Source organism: Equus przewalskii, chromosome 7 (genome assembly GCF_037783145.1).
Source record: "Equus przewalskii isolate Varuska chromosome 7, EquPr2, whole genome shotgun sequence".
Taxonomy (NCBI): domain Eukaryota; kingdom Metazoa; phylum Chordata; class Mammalia; order Perissodactyla; family Equidae; genus Equus; species Equus przewalskii.
In genome coordinates this window covers 25,811,811-25,836,332 of record NC_091837.1, presented here as the reverse complement: position 1 = coordinate 25,836,332, position 24,522 = coordinate 25,811,811, and the positions used below count along the sequence as shown (strand labels likewise).

At 56.6% G+C, this 24,522-nt stretch overlaps 1 protein-coding gene, 2 long non-coding RNA genes and 3 other non-coding genes across 9 annotated transcripts in view; 4 read left to right on the top strand and 2 right to left on the bottom strand.

The window, feature by feature from the left end:
* DHX37 (DEAH-box helicase 37) overlaps nucleotides 1-15,134 on the top strand; it is a 33,225-nt gene extending 18,091 nt beyond the window's left edge. For 2 of the 4 annotated variants that reach the window (XR_011542482.1, XR_011542481.1), the window contains exons 11-28: nucleotides 1,373-1,468; nucleotides 1,644-1,726; nucleotides 2,482-2,632; nucleotides 3,268-3,344; nucleotides 3,689-3,921; nucleotides 5,747-5,858; nucleotides 7,138-7,244; nucleotides 7,410-7,598; nucleotides 8,402-8,526; nucleotides 8,615-8,731; nucleotides 10,013-10,185; nucleotides 10,968-11,082; nucleotides 11,177-11,314; nucleotides 11,514-11,608; nucleotides 11,702-11,775; nucleotides 13,161-13,258; nucleotides 13,410-13,629; nucleotides 14,144-15,134. Coding sequence is in view for 2 of the 4 variants with exons in the window: in XM_070629306.1 (XP_070485407.1) it covers nucleotides 1,373-1,468; nucleotides 1,644-1,726; nucleotides 2,482-2,632; nucleotides 3,268-3,344; nucleotides 3,689-3,921; nucleotides 5,747-5,858; nucleotides 7,138-7,244; nucleotides 7,410-7,598; nucleotides 8,402-8,526; nucleotides 8,615-8,731; nucleotides 10,013-10,185; nucleotides 10,968-11,082; nucleotides 11,177-11,314; nucleotides 11,514-11,608; nucleotides 11,702-11,775; nucleotides 13,161-13,258; nucleotides 13,410-13,495 (2,069 nt within the window). In the remaining 2 variants the exon portion in view is untranslated. Of the gene's footprint in view, nucleotides 1-1,372; nucleotides 1,469-1,643; nucleotides 1,727-2,481; nucleotides 2,633-3,267; nucleotides 3,345-3,688; nucleotides 3,922-5,746; nucleotides 5,859-7,137; nucleotides 7,245-7,409; nucleotides 7,599-8,401; nucleotides 8,527-8,614; nucleotides 8,732-10,012; nucleotides 10,186-10,967; nucleotides 11,083-11,176; nucleotides 11,315-11,513; nucleotides 11,609-11,701; nucleotides 11,776-13,160; nucleotides 13,259-13,409 lie in introns of all 4 variants that reach the window. The other 2 variants (XM_070629306.1, XM_070629305.1) reach the window with 1 other exon arrangement.
* A 567-nt stretch (nucleotides 15,135-15,701) lies between these two features.
* Nucleotides 15,702-20,056, bottom strand: LOC139084776 (uncharacterized). The gene is made up of 3 exons (XR_011542484.1): nucleotides 19,895-20,056; nucleotides 19,426-19,726; nucleotides 15,702-16,421 (listed from the first exon to the last, which is right to left on the bottom strand). It is a non-coding gene; the product is annotated as an uncharacterized lncRNA (long non-coding RNA).
* TRNAA-UGC (transfer RNA alanine (anticodon UGC)) lies at nucleotides 19,755-19,826 on the bottom strand. Its single transcript has one exon. It is a non-coding gene; the product is annotated as a tRNA-Ala (tRNA).
* Nucleotides 19,908-22,270, top strand: LOC139084775 (uncharacterized). The gene is made up of 2 exons (XR_011542483.1): nucleotides 19,908-20,097; nucleotides 21,512-22,270. It is a non-coding gene; the product is annotated as an uncharacterized lncRNA (long non-coding RNA).
* Nucleotides 20,081-20,152, top strand: TRNAD-GUC (transfer RNA aspartic acid (anticodon GUC)). Its single transcript has one exon. It is a non-coding gene; the product is annotated as a tRNA-Asp (tRNA).
* Nucleotides 22,271-24,362: 2,092 nt separating the features above from the next.
* Nucleotides 24,363-24,435, top strand: TRNAF-GAA (transfer RNA phenylalanine (anticodon GAA)). The gene has a single exon. It is a non-coding gene; the product is annotated as a tRNA-Phe (tRNA).
* Nucleotides 24,436-24,522: the final 87 nt, after the last annotated feature.

Genomic DNA, 24,522 nt, shown 5'->3' with positions numbered 1-24,522 from the left:
TCTCCTCCTCCCGCCGTCCCAGGGAACGTTTTCAGATGCCGTCCCTGGGGAAGCCCTCCGGTCCAGCCTCCCTGAGAGCGCTCCACCTTCTGCACCCGTTTCTCACCAGCTCCTCAGCTCACGGCGCGGCCTCTGCACCCCACACCTGAACTTGCCTCCCTGAGGTCACCACCATCTCTCTTTACACTTGTGAAAAGGTCCTGCTGAGTTTTTGGTGCCGTTGGTCAACAGAGACGGCCCCCACCTCCTCTGGGTGGTGTCACCCACCTCTGGCCTTTCTCCGTCTCATCTCTCGCTCCTTTTCCTCCTCCCCCTCGGGTGTCACTGTGGTTCATGGTTATGCCTGGCCCTCTTCCCACATGATGCCCTTTCCCTGGACAGCCACGGCCACCCCGGGGCTTCAGCTTAATGTCACTAGCTTTTCTTTGGTGGTAAACTATACATAAGGTTTATCATTTTAACTGTTTTTTTCATTTTAACCATCTTTGTACAATTCAATGGCATTTAGTATATTCACAGTGCTGTGTAACTATCACCACCGTCTGTCTCCAGAACTTTTCATCGCCCCAAACAGAAACTGTGTCCCCTTTAAACACTAACTCCCCATTTGCCCTCCTCCCAGCTCCTGGCAACCACTAATCTACTTCATCTTTGAGGATTTACTTATTCTAGACATTTCATATCAGTGGGATCGTACTGTAGGTAATCTTCTGTGTCTGTCTGCTTGCTTTTTTTTTTTTTTGAGGAAGACTAGCCCTGAGCTAGCATCTGTACCCGTCTTTCTCTATTTTATATGTGGGACGCCTGCCACAGCAAGGCTTGATAAGCACTGCATGGGTCCACACCCGGGATCCAAACCAGGGAACCCCGGGCCACCGAAGTGGAAGGTGCACAATTAACCACTGCGCCACCAGGCTGGCCCCGTCTTCTTTCATTTAATGTAATGTTGTCAGGGTTCATCCAGGTTGTAGCAGGTGTCAGTGCTTCGTTCCTTTCGTGGCTGAATGCTGTTCCACTGTGCAGATGGACCATACCTTGTACGTCTGTTCATCCATTGTGGACACTTGGGCGGCTGCCACGTCTTGGCTGTCGTGACGCCAGATGCACGAGCGTCTGGACAGCTTTGGGTTTGCTTCCCTCTTCCCCCTTCCTGTGGGCGCTTGCCCAGGATGCAACTGCCGGGTCGTCTGGTGTCTCTGCTTGACTCCCCGCCCAGTGCCCTCTGTCTGGGAGGCGGCTGCCCGTGGCCCGTCCGTGTCTGCAGCCCTGCTCTGCCCGTCTCCCCCCAGAGCAGGGCTCGGCAGCTGGTCGTCACTGGGATGGTGTTTGCTTCGTGAATGGCCAGATCATGGGGGCCCCGTTCTCTCCGCAGGCGGCATCCTGGTGTTCCTGACGGGGCAGGCAGAGGTCCATGCGCTGTGCCGCAGGCTGAGGAGAGCCTTCCCACGTGCCACACCCGGGCCACCAGGTAATAGGCGCCCCGAGAGGCTGGGGCCGCCAGCAGGCTTCCAGGCCTCCCTCCGTCGCCCCTCCCGATGAAGGTCACCGCTGCAGTGACCTCGCTCTGGATCGGGACGAGCAGAGTCCTGATACCCAGGCCCTGGCCACTGGGTGTCTGCCCCTAACCTGCTCATCTTTCCCAGAAAAGGAGGATCAGAAAGATTCGGCAGAAGAAATGCGGAAGTTTAAGAAGTCGAGAGCGAGGGCAAAGAAGGCCCGGGTGGCGGTACGTAGGGTCTCGTGGGGCTGCTCGGGCTCGGTAGCTGCCTTGTCTGTATGGTTGCCGCTTGCCCTGTGCGCCTGTGTAGATACAGATTTAATTAAAATAAAGTAAACTTATAATTCAAGTTCTCGGTCGTGTTAGACACATTTCAGATGCTCGGTGATCTCCTGGGCTATGATGACCACATTTGCAAGTGCAGGTCTAGAACCTTCCTACTGATAAAGGGAGTTCTGTTGGATGGGGCTGCTCTAGAGGCTGCAAGGGGCTGTGATTTGAAACATTCAAGGTTCCCTGTGCTGTGGGCCCAGAGGAAGCTTCTAGAAGGCTGGGCCCTGAGTAGGGCCTGCAAGGATTCCCAGGGAGGGCGGGTGGAACAAGGGCAAGGGACCCTCAGGGCTTGCTCAAGACCCAGGGGAGGGTGCGAGGTGAGGGCCAGGCCAGGCCGTGGTGGACGCTCACCCCCAGGACGTCTGCACGATGTCGCCGTGGAGCCATTGGCATTGGCGGCATTACTTAGAGCTGGTAACCTCCTGTGTTCACAGCATGCCCGGCGGCCCGCCGAGCGCTCCACGTGTGTTAACTAACGGAGTGCACGCGGCAGCCCTGGCAGTAGAGTGCTAGCATTGTCCCCAATTTTTAGATGAGGAAACTGAGGCAGAACAGGGCTGCGTGACCTGCCACAGTGGCGTGGCCCAAGGGTGGTGGGGCTGGGCCTCGGGCTTGAGCGGCCTCATGGGCCGATGTCTTGTTTACCGCAGACATTGCCCCAGATCAGTTTGGACAATTACTCAGTGTTGCCAGTGGGTGAAGGCGACGAGGACAGGGAAGCGGAAATGGATGACGAGGAGGCCCTGGGCTCCGACCTCGACCTGGACTTGGGAGACGGTGGGGATGACGGAGCGGACGGAGGTATGACCTCAGCAGGGCCTCCTGCCCCCTTGTCTGTGGAGCCCCTGCTGCACCAGCTCCTGTTGTAGCCTAGACTCGTTTGTCCCACCCTGGGGGGCTTTTGAGCCAAGTGAGGTGACCTGGAGCATCTTTGGTCCCCACTGGCATTGTGCCCCAAGAAAGCCGGGCTTTCTGGCTGCTCGTTCCCTGCTGTTTTCTGAGCTGCAGCAGCTGCCTGGCCCAGAGGAGGCCCTCAAACACTTGTTGTGTTGGTTGTGATGAGGGTGCCGCCCCGAGCTCAGCTCCGCTGGGCGAATGCACACCCTCAGGGGGAGCCAAGGTCAAGCCGTCAGGCAGCCCCACGAGCCACACTGCAGCAGTGCCAGAGCAAGCTCTAGGCCAGGCCGGGCTCTTCCGAGGCGGACATTCTGCTGTGTGGTGGCCATGCCCGCCTGGGGCCAGGGCAGTGGGCAGGAGGGCCTTCAGGAGCCTCTCCTGGCCACCCAGGCTCCGCCACTCCCTGTGCTGGGTTGACCCCTGGCAGCAGCTCTGGCACAGGGACCTCTCGACAGAGCAGGGTGGGGGGTGCTGCCTGCCTGCAGCTGGCTTCCCTGGGGAGCAAGTGGGGTGCCAGCAGGCCTCTGCTCGCCCTGCAGGTGACCATCCGGATGCCTCGCTGCCCCTGTACGTGCTCCCGCTCTACTCTTTGCTGGCCCCGGAGAAGCAAGCACAGGTACGAGCACGGGGTCTCGGGCGGGTGCCGGGCTGCTCTTGGGGCCCTCCTCACGGCCTCCAGAGGGTGCGGGTCAGGCCCTGAGTCCTTCACCCTGTCAGCACCCAGATTTCTGAGGGGCTGTTGGCATCTCGTTCTCGGAGGACAGAAACGCTTCCCTGCATCCAGCTTAGGCACTTTGTGGCCGGAGGCAAGGAGACGACTTAGCCTTGTCACCTCCGGGCCCGTCCAGCCCAGCCGACTTCTCTGTGATCAAGAGACACCTCCTGGCTTTGCCCCCACCTCTGTCCCACGACTTCTTTTCTGATTCTGATGTTTTCTTGCTGCCCCTCCCCCCACCCTAGGTCTTCAAACCTCCTCCAGAGGGGACTCGGCTGTGTGTCGTGGCCACCAATGTGGCCGAGACATCCCTCACCATCCCGGGCATCAAGTATGTGGTGGACTGCGGGAAGGTCAAGAAGCGGCACTACGACCGTGTCACTGGCGTGTCCTCCTTCCGCGTCACCTGGGTCTCCCAGGCCTCGGCCGATCAGCGGGCGGGCCGCGCAGGCCGCACAGAGCCCGGGCACTGCTACAGGTGGGGCTCCCCAGGGACTCTCCTTGGCTTGTCCGCAGGCTCGCTCTTCATTCCGTCCTCACTTCTTTATTCCGCAGCTGAAGGCAGACTTTGTTCTTAGCTGATTTGTTTTTGTTGTGTGAACAGCTTTATCAAGATAGAATTCTCATACCACAAAATTCACCATTTTGAAGTGTGCAATTCCGTGGTTTTTAGTGTATTCACAGAGTGGTACACCCATCACCACAATCAATTTTGAAACGTTCTCATCATGCACGCGTTAGGCACTTCTCCCCACCCACCCCACCCCTGCCCCTGGCAGCCACCAGTCTGCTTTCTGTCCCTATGGATTTGCCTGTTCTGGACCTTTCCTGTGGTGGAGTCATACAGTGTGTGGCCTTTTGTGTCTCACTTCTTTGACTTAGCATGTTTTCAAGGTCCATGCATGATGTGGCAGCTGTCAGGGCTTCATTCCTTACGGCCGACTCATATTCCACTGGGTGCGTGGACCGTGTTGTGTGTGTCTGTTGATGATTTGGGTGGTTCACATTTTGGCTGTCGTGAATGGTGCTGCTGTGGACGTGCATGGACATGTTTTTGCTTGAATATCTGTTTCTGTTTCTCATGGGTCTGTACCTGGGAGCGGAGGTGCTTGGTCAGATGGTAACAGCAGCTGCATCATTTACATTCCCACATTCATAGTGTGAAGCTTCTAATTTCTCCACATTCTTGCCAACGCTTGTTATTTTCCATTTTTTAAAAATGGAAATGTGAATTGGTAGCTCACTGTGGTGCATTTCCCTCATGGCTAATGACACTGAGCATGTTTGCACAGGCTTAGTCGCCATTTGTATATGTTCTTTGGAGAAATGTATATTCTGATCTTTCACTTACTTTTTTTTTTTGAGGAAGATTAGCCCTGAGCTAACTGCTGCCAGTCCTCCTCTTTTTGCTGAGGAAGACTGGCCCTGAGCTAACGTCTGTGCCCATCTTCTTCTAGTTTATATATGGGACGCCTGCCACAGCATGGCTTCCCAAGCAGTGCCTTGTCGGCACCCAGGATCCGAACCGGCGAACCCCTGGCCGCCAAAGCAGAACGTGCAAACTTGACCGCTGTCCCACCAGGCTGACCCCATTCACTTATTTTTTGATGGGGTTATTTGTCTTTTTATTATTGAGTTATAAAAGTTGTTCATATAATCTGGATATTAAGATCTTATCAGAGGTATCATTAGCAAATATTTTCTCCCAGTCTGTGTCCTGTTACTATTATTTTTTTTCTTGAGGAAGATTAGCCTTGAGCTAATATCCACTGCCAATTCTTCTCTTTTTGCTGAGGAAGACTGGTCCTAAGCTGACATCTGTGCCCATTTTCCTCTACTTTATGTGTGGGACAACGCCACAACGTGGCTTGATGAGTGGTGTGTAGCTCTACACCCAGGATCCGAACCGGCGAACCCTGGGCCCCCAAAACAGTGCGTGTGAACTTAACGAGTGTGCCGCTGGGCCAGCCCCATGTGCTGTAATTTTTTAATAGCTTTATTGCTGTTTTCAACATTGTTTTAAACTACAAAAAAGAAAGTTGAGAAACTGCTAAAGAATGACAGTAGTTCAGCTTGCCTGGGTGCTGGGAGCCGGGCACTGTTCTGAGCTCTCTGATGTGGTATCTGGCCAGGCCCGAGGGCAGCTGCTTGGTTAGGCCCGTTTCCCGGGTGAGGACAGTGAGACAGGAAGAGGTGGACACCTTGCCTAGTAGGTGGCCGAGTCCAGATTCATGCCGGGTGGTGTGGCTGAGTTTCTTTGCCTTTGTTCACGTCCTCTGTGGTCGGTGCTCCCCTCCGCGCAGGCTCTATTCATCTGCGGTTTTTGGAGACTTTGAGCAGTTTCCTCCTCCTGAAATCACGCGGAGGCCCGTCGAGGACTTGATCCTTCAGATGAAAGCTCTCAACATTGAAAAGGTCTGTCGCAGCCCCTAGGCCTGCCGTCTCCCGCTGAGCTCCCAGCGCACCTGCATCCGGCCTGGTCGGTGGGGCGGCCCCAGCCCCTCACGGGCCGTCTCCCCTTCCCCACACACAGGGAGCCAGGAGCTGAGCCCAGAGGGCTTTGCCCAGCCTCCCTGGGCTTCCTGCCTCCCGAGACCCCCGCTTGCCCCATGCTGCACCCCTTGAACACCCAGGGGACAGCTGCCTGGGAGAGAAGCCGGGCAGAGGGCCCACCCCATGTGTGTAGGGCTGTCAGTGTCCTGGGGGCTCGCAGAATGTTCTGCTGACTCAGTCCTTTGCGGGGAGGAGGAACAGCATCCTCATGTTCCCTTTGTCCAGGGTCACCCACCTCTCCCCTGCTCCAGGAGGGGTCGTGCAGGCAGATAGAGAAACCCGGTACCCACAGGAAACCCCCACCTCTTGGCAGTCGCTCCCGTTCCTTCCATCTCCCAGCCCTTGGCAGCCACGCGTCTACTTTGTGTTCCTATGGATCTGTCCATTGAGACGTTTTTTATCAATGGAGTCACACGGTGTTTGTCCTTTTATGACTGGGTGCTTTTACTCAGCCAAGTGTTTTAATAGTTAGTCCATGTTGTAGCGTGTCAGCATTTTGCTCCCTCGTGGCTGAATCGTACTCCCTTGGGTGGAGGGCCCTCATTCTGTCCATCCGTCCATCAGTGATGGATGCTCGGGCTGTTGGCACCTTTTGGCTTCTGTGAACATTCGCATACAAGTACTTATTTGAACTCTGTTGTCAGTTGGCCTATTTCCAGGGTGCCGCCATTCCTGAGCTGGGTCGCTCTGTCCCTCACCATTTTATTGTCTGGGGACTTTTACTCCCATTTGTTTACATATTTACTCACTGATTACCTGTGGCCCCTTGTGACTCAATGAAAGCTCGGTGGGGACAGAGCCCTTGCCCTGTGCTTCCCTCTGTCTCCATTGCGGGGCAGCCCCTGGCGCTCATTAGGTGCTCAGTACGTGCACACATTGGGTGCTTGGTGCTTTTGTGCAAGTTGATGATGGGAGTCAGTGAAGGAGGGAGGTTGTGGGTTCCCTGGCACGTGGGCTGTGAGAGTACCCAGGGCCCGTTTCTGGGCGTCCAGGCCCTGGGCTGCAGTTGGCATGGCTGGTGCTCAGAGGACAGAGGCAGAGCCCCGTCCTCCTGCCGGGCCCAGCCTGGCTCCTTCTTGCGGTCACCATGCTGGCTTCTCTGCGTTTACTTCTGTTTCGTGCCTCGTCTCCCTTGTCCCAGGTCATCAACTTCCCTTTTCCAACCCCTCCCTCCGTGGAGGCCCTCATTGCCGCAGAGGAGCTGTTGATCGCGCTGGGTGCCCTGCAGGCGCCGGAGAAAGCAGAGAGGTAGGGCAGGGGCGAGGGCGGGGGCGGAGAGCCTAGTTCCCGCCTTGTTCTCGGCACGCTGCCCCTCCCTTCCCCTCTCCTGAACTGCCCTGGGCACTGGGGCCTCTTAGCTCTGGCACCAAAGCCGCCTGGAGGAGCACGCAACCGCAGACCTCTGTCCTCCAGGATGAAGCAGCTGCAGAGGTCCCGGCTGAGCTGCCCCATCACCACGCTGGGCAGGACCATGGCCACGTTCCCTGTGGCGCCCCGCTACGCCAAGATGCTGGCACTAAGCAGGCAGCACGGCTGCCTCCCCTACGCCATCACCATTGTGGCTGCCATGACCGTCCGGGAGCTGTTCGAGGAGCTGGACAGGTGGGGCCTGGGGGCTGGGCGTTCAGGGGCCCCTGGCCTGAGAGGCAACCTGGAGCCCAGCTCCATGGGAGTAATGGCTCATGGGTGGCCTTGTGCAAGACCCCTGTCCTCCCTGAGCTCGACAGCATTCTGATCTCTGCAGAACTCTGTTTTAGTAACATTCCTCAAGCGGTGCTAGCGTCCAGGCTCTGTAGCATGATGGCTAAGCGCCTGTACTCGGCCAGGCACCTGGATTCAGATCTCCCTCTGCACTTCCAAGCTGTGTGGCCTTGGGAAGGCAGCTTCACCTCTCTGGGCTTCATCTTCCCCATCAGGACAATGGGGATGAGATGTTGATAATATTGAAGTTGTTGTTAGCTGTAAATTAGCACGAGTAAAAGACTTCAAACTGTGCCTGACACGAGTGTACATGTCAGCTGTTATTTTCAGGTTTGGGAACCACAAGAATAATTCCTTTATCCAGTGTACATTTGGTGGATATTACGTCAGTTTTCAGGGTTTTTTATTTTTCGTAAGCAGCACAGCAGTGTCTGACGTTCCTCGTTGGTGGGATTGCTTCTTTCTATTACTCTCTAAACGTGGAATTGCTAGTTGGGAGGCATGCACGTTTCTAACCTTAGTGGCTGCCGCAGGTGAATTTTGAGCCAGAGTTTAAGCCCTTACTCGTGTTGATGAGCAATCCCACCAGGCATTCTGTCTGTCCCCAAGCCTGCGAGCCTGCCCTGATTGACAGCTGTGTTCCTGCCACTGTGGCCCCGAGGGCGGCCCGGGCAGTAACCCCGGTGATGTGTGTGTGTCTGCAGACCGGCTGCCAGCGACAAGGAGCTCGCCACGCTGAAGGGCAGGCGGGCCCGGGTGGCCCAGATGAAGAGGATCTGGGCTGGGCAAGGCGCTTCTTTGAAACTCGGGGACCTGATGGTGCTGCTGGGTGCGTGCCCGACTGTGGAGGGGGAGGGGAGGGTCAGGCGGGCCTGGGGTGGGGCGGCCAGTGAGTGAGCGTGCCCCCTCGTCCACAGGCGCCGTGGGAGCCTGCGAATATGCCGGCTGCTCACCCCAGTTCTGCGAGGCCAACGGGCTGCGGTACAAGGCCATGATGGAGATCCGGCGCCTGCGGGGCCAGCTGACCACTGCAGGTACAGCCCCCGCGTCGGCCTCCCGGGGCTCCCAGGTCCTCCGTCCACCGGCAGCACCCTGCCGAGAACTTGAGCTGGCCCTTTGAACGTTAAAACTTGTTCTGGGAAATGTTACCTGTGTACAGCTGATCCCCATTACTCACAGATTCCACGTTTGCGAATTCCCCTGCTCACTAAAATTTACTTGTAACCCCAAAATTAGCACTCGGTGCTTCTGTGGTCCTTCGATGACACTCACACGAGCAGCGTGCGTGGTCTCCTGTCAGGTCGTCCGTTGGTCTTGTCTTTTCCTTGGTGACATCTGTCTCATCACCCTGTGTCCCCGGCTCTGGCCTGGACCGGCTGCGTGCCACCTCCTGCCCAGCTGCCCCTGGGCCCCTGGCCTCATCCTGGGGTCCCACTCTGGAGTAGGGCTGGCGCTAGTTTGTTCTCTGGCTGTGGAGCAGGGAGCAGCTGGCGATTCTGTGCCCACCGCCCTCCTGCTCATGGTTGGGGCTGGCAGAGACGGGACCTGTTTGAGGCCACGTCAGGGCCGGGTTTGGGAGGCAGGGCTCCTGTGTCCTGTCCTAGATGCCTCCTTCCTTCTTACTTCTTTCCTTTTGTCTCTCTTTAAATTAAACAGTGTATTTCTTGCTGAAGGTTTTGAAGGGAAATCAGAGGTTTACGTTGCAAACCTGAGAATAAGGAAATCCACCCTGTCTTCGCTTTCCTTCCCCAGCCTGCTCCTCTGTCTTCTCTCTGCCCCTCTCTGCCCCCTCCCACTCCCAGCAGCAGCGCCCGAAGTCCCCTCTCTCTGCCCCTCCGCGGTGTCCCCAGAGCTTCAGCTCCCGTCCTTCCCTCCTGCGGAAGGACACAGTGTCGCCCTGGGTTTGTGCCTGGGCTCGGCAGCAAGGGTGACTGTCCCGTCGCGGCACCAGGGGCCCTCGGGAGGAGAGGTGGCCTCCGCCGGTCGTGCACACTCAGAGAGGACGCCCCGATCTTCTGGGCAGGCTGCCTGCACTGAGGCTAACGGGAGTTCCAGCGCAGGCTGGGCAAGTCCCCTCGTAGCCGCTCGCTCTGCCACCCACAGAGGATTTGGGGTTTTGTCCTAAGGAAGACAAGCACGTGGGTGTGGGTGTGGGTGGGCAGCGCGTTCTGCCCTGCTGAGGTCCCCCAGCAGGGGCCAAGATAAGCAGGTGCCTGAGGCTGGAGCTCCGTGTCGAGTGGTGTGGGGCCTTCCAGAAGGTCAGGGCAAAGCCAGCCCCAGGCTGCTGCCATCCTCACAGCGGGCTCTCCCCCCAGTCAACGCTGTGTGCCCTGAGGCCGGGCTCTTCGTGGACCCCAAGATGCAGCCGCCTTCCGAGAGCCAGGTGACCTACCTGCGGCAGATCGTGACGGCCGGCCTGGGCGACCGCCTGGCCCGCAGGGTCCAGAGTGAGGATCTGCTGGACGACAAGTGGAGGAACGCCTACAAGGTTGGTCCCTGGCGGGGCACGGGCGGCGTGGCAGTCGCTGCCCCCAGGCTCCCCCACTGCCCTGCCCTCTCCACCCTCCATCTGTCTCTCGTCCCCCCAGCCTGGGCGTCGTCAGGACACCTGGCGAGGGGTAGCCGGGGGACCCGTGGGGGTCTGGGTGGGCCTGTCCTCCTCCGTCACGGGTCCCACAGCCTCAGGGAACATCCCCACCAAGGAAGAGGGTGGGGTGTACGGTGGAGTCAGTCTTGCTTTGGGTGTTAGCTTCACCCCCAACTTTGTTTTTATAACAGCTTAATTGAGATGTAAACCATGGACTGTACAATTCACTGGTTTTTAGTATATTCACGGTTCCGTAACCGTCACCACAAGCACATGTAGAACACGTTTATCACCCCGAAAAGAGACGCCATGCCGATTAGGAGTCACTCTCCCTCTTCTCATCTCCCCACCCCGTGAAGCCACCTTCTGTCTCTGGATTCGCCTGTTTAAGACATTTTACATAAGTGGAATCGGACAGTGTGTGGCCTTTTGTGTGTGGCTTCTCTCACTCAGCATCCTGTTTTTGAGGTTTGTCCATGTGTAGCAGCTGTCAGAACCCGCACCAGTATCCTCCGTGGCGGAACACTCTTCGTGACACAGACGCCCACGTTGGCCCGTCTGTCCGTCTGTGGATGGAGCGCTCTCACGCTTCTCGGGCTGAGTGTGGAGCTGCACTCACGTGGCTTCATCTCACCTGGTGCTTGTGTCTCCTGGACTCACGTCCACTCCCTGTCTCTCCGCAGACCCCGCTCCTCGACGACCCCGTCTTCATCCACCCCAGTTCCGTCCTTTTCAGAGAGCTCCCCGAGTTTGTGGTCTACCAGGAAATTGTGGAGACCACCAAGATGTACATGAAAGGTAGCAGAGCTGGCGGCCGGGCCCTCGCCTCACCCATGTGGCTCTGCTGAGCTGTGTCCACTGTGACCCCCAGCCTTTCTCCCCTGGTCCCCAGGCGTCTCGACCGTAGACGTGCCATGGATCCCAGTCCTGCTGCCCTCTTACTGCCAGTTTGACCAGCCGCTGGACGAGCCACCCCCCACCTACTGCCCCGAGAAGGGGCGGGTGCTGTGCCACCGGGCCAGCGTGTTCTGTGAGTTGGGGCGACTTCCTGGTGGCCTTGGGCTCCGGCAGACACATGGTCCCCCACCCTGCCCTGGAAACTGTGTGACACGGGTAGTGTCATCCCAGGGCACCTGCGCCTTTGATGGGTGGGGCCCGGGGCTCAGGGAAGGACTTGGGGGCCGTGGGAACCCGTCCCCGTCCCTCGCTCAGCGGCTCCCGCCCTCCAGATCGCGTCAGCTGGCCACTCCCCGCGGTCCAGGTGGACTTCCCAGAGGGCATTGACCGCTACAAGCACTTCGCCCGGGTTCTGCTGGAGGGGCAGGTATGCGGCCCTGCGGCTCCCTCAGCCCTTCTTTGGTGCCGTGGCGGGGTATGAGCCCGGGGTCCCTCACCCTGTCTTGTGGTCTCTCCCCAGGTCTTCCGCAAGCTGGCCTCGTACCAGGGCTGTTTGCTGTCCAGCCCCAGCACGATGTTGAAGACATGGGCCAGGTACAGCCTTCCCAGAGCACCGGGGCAGTGAAGAGAGCGGGGACTAGTGTCCTGGGGTGACCATAACAGATGACCTCCACCTGAGGGGTTTAAAACAATAGAAGTGTCTTCTCTCACAGCTCTGGAGGCCAGACGTTCAAAATCAGGGCGTGAGCAGGGCTGTGCTCCCTCTGAAGGCTCCAGGGGAGGGTCCCTCCTGCCTCCTGCAGCTCCTGGTGGCTCCGGGCATTCGTTCCTTGGCTTGTGGCCGCATTCCTCCCATCTCTGCTTCCCTCCTCACGTGGCCGTCCCTTCCGTCTGTGTTCTCTTATACACCAGTCCTTGGACTCAGGCCTCACCCCAGTGCAGTGTGACTTCATCTTAATTAACATCAGCAGAGACTCTTTCCAAATAAGGTCACATCCTAAGGTTCTGGGTGGACATGAACTTTTGGGGGGACACTGGTCAACCTACTATGGAGTTGCCAGGTGTTAGCCGGGGGCATCCTGCACACCTGAGCCCCTGGGGCCTTCCTGCCAGCTGAGCACAAGCCCACTTCCGTCGCGCCCATCCTCCTCCTCACTGTCCTCCTCCCCCTCCTCCCAACTCCTCCTCCTCCTCCTCCCCCCCATCTTCCTCCCCCTCGTCCTTCCCCTCCTCCCCACCTATCCCTGCCCCTCCCTCTTGTTTTCTTTCTGCCCACTGCTCAGCCCCAAGAAGACCCCTCCCCTTCCCGAAGCTGGATGATGCGGGGCCCTGAAGGTGCAGGCAGGTGCCTCCCTCCCTGTGGCTTGGGCCCCCCTCCAGGCTGCTGCCAGCCCATTCATTCACCCAGCAGCCCGCTCTAAGCGCCCGCCCTCTGCTGGCACGTTCTCGTGCTAGGAGGCGGGCACGACCCCGTCCCCATGGGGGTGTTCCCGCACATGGAGGTGGACGCCAAACAGAATGTGACTAGAACATACGGCAGGTGGTGGCGCCACTATGAAGGGACAAAGAAGGGCATCGGGGACGAGGCCGCGGGCGGGGTTGGGGTGGTCAGGAGAGCCTGACTGAGCAGATTCGGGGACGGCAGGGCTGTGAGGCGGGCGGAAGCCTGGAGGAAGGTTCTGGGTGGGATGAGCAGTGGGTGCAGAAGCAGCCTGGGAAGGCAGGTGCTCGGGGAGCATGAGGAAGGCCAGGGCAGCTGCATCAGGGGCAGCAAAGACTCAAGTGATAGGAGGAGGTGGGGTCGGAGAGGCGATGGAGTCTAGATCATTCCATTGGCCGACACCCCTGGCGTGATGGAAGGAGTGTCTTCACCCTCCCGACAGGGCTGGCCTGGCGGTGCCGCCTGCCCACTCCCATGGCTCCTGACCAGGCCCATCGGTGGCCAGCATGGTGGCCTCTAACCCACGTCCCATCCACAGGCTCCAGCCCAGGACAGAGAGCCTCCTGAGAGCCCTTGTAGCTGAGAAAGCTGACTGCCGAGATGCCTTGCTGGCTGCTTGGAAGAAAAACCCCAAATGTGAGTTTGACCAGCGTAGGTGCCCGATGGTTCAGGGTTGGGAGTGGGCAGGATGGGGCCCACTGAGGCCGCCCAGGGTCGGGGGGGTCTGCCCTGCAGTGAGCACCTGGCACAGGGCCACCCTGACACTGCCTCCCCACCTGCCCCACAGACCTGCTGGCCGAGTACTGCGAGTGGCTCCCGCAGGCCATGCACGCCGACGTGGAGAAGGCCTGGCCGCCCACCCCTGACCGCTGAGTCGACGCCTGGCCACGGGGCCGAGGGCTGCTCTGGAGCCCAGGGGCTGGTCACCCTGGCGTGGGACTACTCCAGGAGGCGGGTCCAGCCCGATTCTGGACACAGCCTGCTCCTGCCCTGGCAGTCTGACCGAGGTGTGACTTTTTTTTTAAACTATTTATTGCGTGGGTTGCGTGGTGGATGATGACTTAGCTCCCGTGCTCATGCCGTTTTAAATGTGCCCTGTGGACTTCATTCGTCCCCCTGGCCTCCCCCACAGTCCACACCCTCCCGTGTGGAAGGGTGACAGCATGGAGCAGAGCATCTCCCCCCGGTGGTCAGCCCCTGGGCGGCAGGGAGCTCACACTGCACCCCGCAGAGGGTGGGCTTGTGCTGGGCACCCACACAGCTGCCCTGCTGCCCTTGAAGTGGAGCCCCCGGGACCCTGCCCCCTTCCATTCCCTCCCCCTTTTCTCTGGTGGTCAAGGAGGAAAGTAGAGGGGCAGAGGGGGGTCCCTGGGCAGGACAGAAGGACGAGAGGGCTGTGGGCTGGACCGAGGCCATGCCCCTCCATCCTGCAAGGCGAGAGACAGAATGGACTCGTCACCAGCGTCCTGCTTCTGCTGCACACGGAGGCGGCGTCACAAAATAAATATCCCTTCCGCCCAGACCCTTTTGTCCTTGACTCGGGGAAGGACGCAGCAATGGACACTTGGCCGCTCCAGGGGCGTGGCTCGTCGGCCAGGCCTGCCTGCTGCCCGACTCCGGCTCCTGAGGGAGGCCCCCTCACTGGTTCTCCACCTCCCAGGCGTCTCTCGAAGGCCTTCACGGGCTGCCTCTTCCCTCCCGCCCTTCAGACGGGGTGCCAGGCCCCGAGCTTCCACTCCACACCCCTCCCCGGCCCCGGGTGGCCTGCAGACCAGGCTGCTCGACCCGTGCCTGCCGTGACTGAGGGCAGCTTTACCTCCTCGCTGATGTGTAGAACTGCAATATTTCCCACTCACAAGTCCCGATCTCCAGCTTTTCTACAAAACTCTGAGCACACAAGTGCTGGCAGTTCCCAGGTGACCGTGGGAGCCGTCCTCTCGGTGCTGCGCAGCCTCCTGCCTGACCGCCCGGCCCTCCTCCATCTCACTCAGCAAAGGAAAACTGTTCTGATTAGGCAGGTTTTTAAAAAAGATTTTTGAGATATAATTAACGTACCATGAAATTCACTGTTTTAAAGTGTATAATTCAATGACTTATGTTCACAGTTGTGCAGCTGTCATCACTGTCTAATTCTAGAGCATTTTCATGGCTCCGAAAAAAATACCCGTACTCAGGGGCCGGCCCCGTAGCTGAGTGGTTAACTTCTCGGCTCTGCTTCGGTGGCCCAGGGTTTCACCGGTTCGGATCCTGGGCACAGACATGGCACTGCTCGTTGGGCCATGCTGAGGTGGCATCCTACATGCCACAACTGGAAGGACCTACAACTAAAAATATACAACTGTGTACCGGGGGGATTTGGGGAGAAAAAGGAAAAATAAAATCTTTAAAAAAAGAGGAAGAAACCTGTACCCATCAGAGTCAACCCCACTTCCTCAGCTGTAGGCAACCACTGATCTGTCTGTCTCCATAGATGTGCCCGCTCTGGGTGTTTCTTATAAAGAATCACACCACATGTGGCCTTTGTGTCTGGCTTCTTTCATTTAACAACCCTTTCAGGTTTCATCCAGGTTGTAGCAGGTGTCAGCTCTTGATTCCTTTATGCCTGAACGATATTCATTGTGTGGATCTACCACATTCTGTTTATCCATCCATCTGTTGATGGACATGAGTTTCCACCTTTTGGCCATTGTGAATAATGCTGCTATTACCCAGTTCATCTTACTGAATTGTAAGAGTTCTGGAAACAAGTTCTTTATCAGATAAATGATCCGCAAATACTTTCTCCCATTCTGTGAGCTGTCGTTTCACTTTTTTTTTTTTTTTTTTTTTTGGTGAGGAAGATTGGCCCTGAGCTAACATCTGTTGCCAATCCCCCTCCATTTTGTACGTGGGATGCCACCACAGCATGGCTTGATGAGCAGTGTGTGTAGGTCCGCACCCAGGATCCAAAGCCATGGTCCCCCTGGGCTGCCAAAGCAGATCATGTGAACTTAACCACTATGCTGCCATGCCAGCCCCTGTCTTTGCCTTCTTGATAGCGCCCTTTGAAGCACAAGAGGTTTCAGTGGATCCGGCTTACCTGTTTTTTCCTTTGGTTGCTTGTGCTTTTGGTGTCATCCAGGAAACCAGTCCAATGTCATGAAGCTTTTCCCTTGTGTTTTCTTAAGAGTTCATAGTTTCAGAAGAGTTCATAGCTCTTAGGTTTAGGTCTGTCATCCATCTGGAGTTCATTTTTGTAAACGGTGTGAGGTAGGTGGCCAACATCCTTTGCGTGTGGTTATCCAGTTGTCCCACCACTGTCTGTTGAAGAGACTGTTACTTCCCCCGTTAAATGGTCTTGGGACCCTTGTCAAAAATTTGCTAATCATAGATGCATGGGGTTTATCTCTGAACTGACTAAAGAATTTTTGCACGTTATGAAATTCAGAATTTTCTAGCAGAAACATGAATCCCCATCCCAGAGGCACCCCCCTGTAGCCAGTTTCCTGCCTGGGAATCGGCACAGGGGCATCTGAACCCCCGGCTTCCTCAGCACATCACCGAGATTCCCTCTGCTCCGGAGTGGCCCCGTCCTTCCCAGCAGCTGCGCGATGGCCCACAGCGCAGCCCTGCCGCGGTTGTTAGCCCAGGCCCCAGGGATGGGCCTCTGGAATCATTTGCTGCTACAAGCAAAGCTGTGTTGGGTAGCCTTGTGTATGTGTCACTTCGTGTCTGTGTGAAAGATGGTCCCGTTGTCCTCCAGGGAGATTGGGCTTCCCACCGTGCTCTCCTCGAGACCATATTGGGCCACGTCACTGCCCTGCTTAAAACGTGGGAAGATTCTCCATTACTTGAGGGCTGAAGGCCACCCCTGTGACGCAGCTTCCAAGGGTGTGCGTGCACAGACCTTGCACCCCTGCGTCATCTCACACCACAGCCCTCGGACCACCCTGGACTCCTTCCATCTTCCCTCAAGCACCCTTGTCAGCCCCCCCAGGTGCTGTTCCCTCTCCCGGGACGCTTCTGTGCCTTGCTCCCTCGCGCCCTCTGGGTGGCTTCTCACCTTCAGGGTTAAGCCCCTCTGGACCATCCCCAGGGAAGCTGGCCTGGCTGCCATCCACTTAGGTGGGCAAGCCTGTGTCTCGCTCGTCATCTTGTGTCCCCAACACGTGGGAGTGCAAATGTTAGGAGAAAATTGCAGCAAATTGTAAAAAGAAAAACCTGAAGCCAAACAGGCGTCCCAGGAATCTAAAGGAAAGGGAAGACGTCTGACGTCGGGGAAATTGTCGATCATGTGATGTGGAAAATGATAGAAATGAGGTCAGGAAATGAAAAAATAGACAAATATTGCCAAACATGATAAAGAAACAACATACCAGTGGATGAGCTATTGCGATATGAGAAAAAGACGAGAGAGAAGGCTGTGGCGAGGGGAGCTGTGAAAGCCCGTCTCAGTGGCTGGTAGGTTCAGAAAGATGCTCAACCTCGCAAATGGGCAGGAAATGAACATCAAATCAGTAATGCAATAACAGCAGATCCAGAAAACATTAAGAATCGTGGCAACACCCAGCACTGGTGAGAACATGGGACAAAGCATCTTCACAGTGTTGGTGGCTGTGGGAATCGCCACAGCCTTGGGGGAGAAATCCAGCAGTATTTACAGTAAAAACACAGTGCTCCACGGGGGCCTTCGCGCAGAGACGGGAGCCAGGAAGCAAGCCTCACGGATGGGTTAGATGTTGACCACAGCTCCTCAGGAGACAAAGCACAGGGCGCTGAGTGACGGCTGATCGGCTGAGGGGAGTGTGGTACACTACTCATACAAATGAGCCTGGTCTCTGCTCACCTGGAGGGACTCCCACTGCCCATCAAGTGAGAAAAGCAAGTGTCAGCGTAAACTGCATGATTCCACTTCAGGAAAGACAGCAGACAGCCCCAACCGTCCCCCGCCCTCACTGCCGTGTATGATACTGTGAGAGAGGGAGACGATGTGAAAGGCACCCAACTGATTATCTGGGGGGTCGGGGGGGTTAGAGGGACAAACTGAAGAAATAAGAGAAGAAAAGAAAACAAATTCACATTGCAAGACCAAAGAAATCATAGGAAAACAGCATGAAGACATACGTGGAGGATGTTCATGACAGATGCTGTTAACAGCAAAAATTTGGAAATATCACACGTGGAGAGGGTATTAGTAAATTACGGCACAACCAGATTGTGAAATACTTTGCAGCCCTTCAACGTGATGTCATAATGCCATCAACACAAAGCAGCATTTCAGAAGTGCCCTGAGTGAAAACAATCTGGCTACACAGCTGCCCGGCGAGCTCCTGTCTGTGCCGCGCGAGAGGAGCTCACATGGCCGGCCGCAGCGCCTCCTTAGAAAGCCCAGCTGGCGGGCTGGGCCCTGGGCTGGGTCCCGGAACTTGGGTTTCAGGAGGATTCTCACTGCTCTCTGACTGATAAGGGTTGGCTCACTGCGCCCACACTGTACAAATGACATGGCTTGTGCTCCACACCTGCTTTCCTTTGGGGAGTCTGACATTTTGCTGCAAGCCGGGCAGAGGATGCCAGCGTGGTCAGACCCCCGTGACATCCTGGCGTGCTGAGTCTCTCAGGGGCCTCCCTGGGCAGAAGCTCTGAACACGTGCTGCTCTGTTTTTGTTGTTGGGGGAAGCGTGCCCCGGTGTCCCCCATGGCAGGGAGAGAACATGAGGAAGCCCACAGGTGGATTCCTCCAGACGCCACCAGTGTCTTCTCCCTTAAGATCCGAGTGTGTATCCTCCCTACACTGTTATCATAAATCTCAGCTGTGAGAGCAACTGTACACCGAGTGCAGTGGATCCGTCTAGAGAACCTCTGAATGTGGGGGTGGTCATGGGGACATCCTCCCCGGCCCACACGTGTGTATGGAAACATCTAGATGGCGCTCGGGACCTGTTAGGATGGTCATCTGGCACCGTGAGTCTGGAGAGGCAGTTGATTTCCTCTCACTTAGGTATTTTTCCTAAGTCAGTTTGTGCTATCACAATGTAAATGCATAAATTCCATCATATAAATACATAAATAAAACAAGACAACAAAGATCCACGTTTAATATTCCAAAACTCTTCCGCTTCTCCACAGCCGGGCCTCTAACCCCATCCCCCAGCCTAGGAGCCCTCCCCCACTCTCTCTCTGTCTCTCTACATTCAAGCCGCCTGCAGGTTCTGTGGGCTCCACCTCCAGCCTTTATCCAGGACCCCCATGCTCACCACCTGCACTGCAAGCCCCCACCCACCTTCCACAGCCTGCCTCCCCCACTGGCCGCCTGGGCCATGGCTGTGGCTTCCTCGCTGGTGTCTGGTGTCCACCCTGCCAGCCCGTGGTGTATTCTCCAACATGGCAGCCAGAGGGAGCCTTTTAAAATCTAAATCAGATCATGCCATTCCCCTGTATCAGGCCTTCCAGCTAAATTTCAACCCCCTCCTAAGCCCATAAACTACACTCCATGCACAAGGCTTTCTTTCTGTCCCTTTGACACAGAGCACACACACACACACACACACACACACACCTTCAACCTCAGGGCCTTTGCACCTACCATTTCCTCTGTTTCTGCAGTTAGGCCTCCCTGACAGCTTGTCTACAGCATCCCCCTTCGGTCTCCATCTCATTGCTATTACTGTCTTCATAGAACTTATCACTACTCGCTTAGTGCTAGTCTTGGAACTGGAATATAAAGGCCAGGAGGGCGGAGAAACCTTACCTGTCTTATCCAGGGATATACTATGGTACTCGACGCTACCGGGGTACACAGTAGGTGCTCAGTGTGTGCACGTTACCTGGCATCAGGCGCTCAGGAGTCTATCGGGTGAATGGGCCGCTGCAAAACTCTCCTTAGAAACCCAGTGTTTTCCCAACTGCCTGATGACGTGGATAGCTAGGAGCATCTGTTTAAAGATGCAGATTCCTTGGCCCGCCGCCGACGTACTGCGCCCAACTCTCCAGCGGAGGGAATCCGGGTGTCTGCGATGCGGCTCAGGGACGGTTCCTAGAGCTGCCTGCTCCAAGGGAGCTCCGTCCTCAGGCTGGCTGATGGGGGCGTCGGAGACCCCTTCGCTGCTTGGCCTTCCCAACCGGTAACTGTGGTTTAGAGAAAAAGACTAAAACGTGGAGATGCCGGGGATTGAACCCGGGGCCTCATACATGCAAAGCATGCGCTCTACCACTGAGCTACATCCCCTGACTCTTAAGCGCGTTTTCCGGGAATGAGGATGTAGGAAGTCGCGCCTTCGCTCCGCTTGTACCTACTTCTTACTTTAAGGACGCTCAGCGTCTCCGTGGGCTCAAGAAGGTCTCTCGGAGCGCTGCGGGAGCTCGCTGACCCGGGGCGCCCGGCGCTGCGACTCCGGAGACCCGGCCCCGAGCAGACGGCAGCGGTAGCCGGAGAACCCGGTCCCCATATGGAGCGACCTGGAGGAGAGCGAGAACGGCTCGTCCTCGTTAGTATAGTGGTGAGTATCCCCGCCTGTCACGCGGGAGACCGGGGTTCGATTCCCCGACGGGGAGGCCAGGTGCATCTTTTAACTAAAAAGAGACTCGTCACCGCCGCCGCGAGGTGCTCTCTGACACGTGCTCTGTGCAGACGCACGAGGAGCCGTCCGTCCCCGTTGTGCCTGGAACCGTGTAAATTAGGGCGCCTGCGAGAGGTGCCGTGCTGCCCCGGAAGGCGCTGAGCCAGAAAAGCTGCGTCCTCAGCGGAGGCCCCAGTAGGTGTGTCCATATCTTGGAGTACGTTTCTATTTCCTTTTCTGATCGGCATCACAGTGACAGCAGCTCACCGCGACCTCGTTCCCACCGGGCGCCGGGCGGCGTCCGTGCGGCCCGTGCAGGCGCGCTGCTCCCCCCGGGGCGGTGTCTGGCCGCCTCGTCCTCCCAGGGCGGTGTGGGGCCGCCTCGTCCCCCCAGACTCGGTGGGGCCGCCTCGTTCCCCGGGGCGCCGTGGGGCGCGGCCCATGGAGAGGCCCCGGCCGCCGCACCGTCCGCTCTGCGCCCCGCTGCCCTCGGGGGAGGAGGGCGGGGAGACGGGGGCGACCCCGACTTTCCACTCCCCGCCTCTCTGGACTGTTTGAAATGTGTCTTCCCGTCCCCCTCCCTCCCTCCCTCCCTCCCTTCCTTCCTCCCTCCCTCCCTTCCTTTCTTCTCCACTCCGCTTCTGTCGACACGATGCACCTGAACGGTTTGCAAAGACCGGCTGCGCCGCCCCGAAGCGCGGCCTGGGCGCCCCTGCTGCGCCCCTGCTCCCGAGGGCCGGCGCGTGTGCTCGGTGCACCGCCGCCCCCGAGCTGCGGCCCGAACAGCGGCAGGTGCGGGAGGCTCTGTCTGCGCCCCCTTCTCCGCCTGAGGACGGGGCCCACCAGAGCAGCTCGTGCGCACAGATCCCCTCCCGGGAGCCCCGCCAGCCAGGTGACTGGCTCTCGTCGCAGGAGAGGAGACTAGGACTTGACACCAAACTGCGTCACAAGCTGTCACCTCCCAGCTGTCCTTCCAAGGCCCGGTCGTCTTTCCTAAAATCCACTTCCTCTCCGCTGAGGCCTGCGTTCCCGTGCCCTTCCCCGGTTAACGCACTATAGAAACTCAAGTCTCGCAGCTGGTTTGGGTTTAGTCGCTATTTAATCCTGTGATGCCCCGTACATGTGATATTAACAATTCATTAGAAACCAACTTGTCTTTTGGGGGTGAAGAAAACATTTATCTGAAGTTCAGTAACTCTGTCCGTTTCATTATGATTTCTTTTTCTTTTGTTAAATTAAAATAAAGTTAATGTTGATGCTTTTTGTTAAAAACGGGATATAGAATGTGATCCTATTTTAATAAAAATGAAGCGCCCATCTCTCTCTCTCCCTTTCTCTCTGTTTATGTCTGTAGAGGTGGAATTCCGTCAGCTGCTCTCATGAGGCTGTTTCTCAGCAGCGGAATGTGGGCGTGCATCAGCCCACCTGTTGATACTTTTCTGTGGTTTTCAATCTTGAGTGTATTTTGATAAAAAATCAATCATAAAAATAAAATGATGTGGCAGTGATTGTAGCGGACTGAATAGTAGCCTCCGCAAGATGTGTCCGCCTGGAAGCTAGGAGTGTGATCTTGAAATAAGGGCCTTTGCAGGTGTCATTAAAGTAAGAGACTCGAGAGGAGATCATCGTGAATTAGGGTAGGTCCTGAGTCTAGTGACACGTGTCCTTACAAGAGACAGAAAAGGAAAGGCCACACAGAGACGTAGAAGGACAGGGGCCGACGGGGGAGCGATGGAGCGATGCATCTAAAAGCCGAGGAGTGCCGAGGATTGCCCGCCACACCAGGAGCTCCGAGAGGTTTCATCCTCGAAGCCTCCAGGAGGAACCAACCCTGCGGACACCTTGACTTCAGACTTTTAGCCTCTAAACTGTGAGAATAAATCCAGTTTGTGGTCATTCGTTACAGCAGCCCCAGGAGACACAGTAATGATGACCTCGTGACTCATTTATTCAACAAATGTTTGTTGCCAGCTTCCTCTCTCCTGGTCATTGGGCTGACATGTTTGAGAAGAACGGGACAGACTGCATGAACTGAATGATTGGGAAAGAAATTATGAGGAAACAAAACAAAGTGAATAAACCATTTTAAAAAGTAGTAACAATGGTCATGAGACTGGGATAGCATTTTACCTTCTCAGTTGTTAATGACATCAATTACATTTCCAAAACACATTTTGCTTTAGGATCACTGTAGATTCATGCCCAATGGACACTGAAGCCTGCTCTTCTCTCAGATGTGCAAGGCTGGGTGTGCTGTACTGCTGGTCTGGCTGTTTGGAGCTGGATCTGGCCAGACCTGACACCTGATCAGAAATGAACACACTGGGCTGTACCTCTGAGAGGCCATTTGCAAGGCCTCTGCAGGAGGATCTTCAGAAGGGGACCTATTCTCGATAGAGAGGGAGCCAAGGATTCCAGAAGGGAGACAGACATTCCTATTTCTCCCAGACCCTTGAAATCAGAAATCTTCCCCCATCCAGGAAAATGCAGCCACAGTAGGTGTTAGGACGGGCAGGCGGGTGTATTAGTTGCCGCAGCTTCCAAAACAAAACACCACAGATGGAGTGGCTTAAACCACAGATGTATTCTCTGAGTCCTGGAGGCTGGAAGTCTGAGATGGAGGTGCTGGCGTTTGGTTTCTCCTGAGGCCTGTCCCTGGCGTGCAGGGGGCTGACTTGGCGCTGCGACCTCACATGGCAGTCCCTCTGGGTCCGTGTCTTAGCCTCCTCTTAGAAGAATACCAGTCCTGCTGGAGGAACGACCCCTTCTAACTTCATCACCTCTTTAGAGGCCCCGTCTCCACATCCGGCCGCATTCTGAGGTGGCTGGGGTTAGGGCTTCAACACAGGAATTCGGAGGGGGCACAATTCAGCCCATCACATTGGGTTTGGGGACACTGAGAGGACTCTGGTTTGCTCCCGCAAGTTCAGGAAAATGGCCATCTCCGAGTTTCCATTTGGAAGTCTAGCTGGCGTCTCAAAACCTCAGGCCTCTGTGACAGAGTCTCGATTCCCGCACTCAGCCTGCGGTGCTCCCGCCCTGGCTCCAGAGCATCCAGCAGCTGCCTGGTAGTGCAGACCAGCCCCTTGGTGTCATCCTTCACCCTTCCTTTCCATTACTGCTGCATCAGATACACCCCCCTTCCCCTCTTCAGCTCTTCCAGGCTGACTTTCTTTCTGTTGCTCCAACTAGTTGACCTTGTTTCAGCCTCAGGGCCTTTGCCCCTGCTGTCCCCTCTGCCCAGAGGCTCTCCCTGCAGCTCCCGGCACAGCTGGCTCTTCACTGTTCAGGTCTTCCCAGCTCTCTCCTCCTCTCTCTTCTCGTCCTGCTCCCACCCCTGGCATCCCACCCCATCACGACGATTTATTGTACTTCTCAGCATTACTCTTGTACCCAACTATCCTGTTACTGTATTTGTGGATGGGCCAGAGGGTCACTGGGTGCTCAGCAAACACATCATGAAGGACCTCCCCACTTGCTCATCAGCTCCCAGACAACACTCCCCACCCACCCATTGCCCAAAGGGGAGGGATGCAGATCTGAACCCTGATGCCCACCTGTCGGTGTCCCCATGCCAGGCTGCCGAGCAGGTGCCGCAGGGGCCACAGGTGCGGCCGCCGTGATTGCAGGCCGGATGTGAGTCACTCATGGCCCCAAGGAAAGCCACCTTCTGGCCAATGCGTCCTCCCACGCGCCTTGGCGTGGTCAGCATCCCTGCCATACCTTGGGCTGCTTGGGAAGCTGGCCTTGTTTCTTCGCACAGAGAAGGGAGCTTGAAAAAGCAAAGCTCTGAGCCAAGTAGGATTCATTCATTCGTTCTTTCGTTCATTAATTCAGCAAATATTTATTAAGCACCTGTTATGTGCCAGGCACTGCTCCAGGCCCTGAGGGATACAGCAGTGACACAGGCAGATGACTTCCCTGCTCCTCCTGGGTCTGTCCTAGCTGGAGAGACAGGTATTGGAAAAGGAAAACAATACATAAGCTAACAAACAATAAGGGGCTGGGGTCTTGTTTGGAGGAGTGGTCAGGGAAGGCTTCTTGGAGGCGGTGGCCTTAAAGGACGCGAAGGGGCAGGTGCAGGGCGAGCCTGGCGGTCACGGGTTCCACCTGCTCCTGGTCTCGCGGCATCTGGTCCCCAAGTCGAAGACCCAGGGCCGTCAGGACGACGAGGAGGAGAGAATCGCAGCCGACCGCCAACAGTGGCCGAAATAGCTCAGTTGGGAGAGCGTTAGACTGAAGATCTAAAGGTCCCTGGTTCGATCCCGGGTTTCGGCAGCTGGTGGCTTTTTTTTTTTTTTTTTTTTTGTCTTTCCCCCAAGAGAAAGAGGCGGGGGGCAGGGAGTGAATAGACGAAGCCGATTC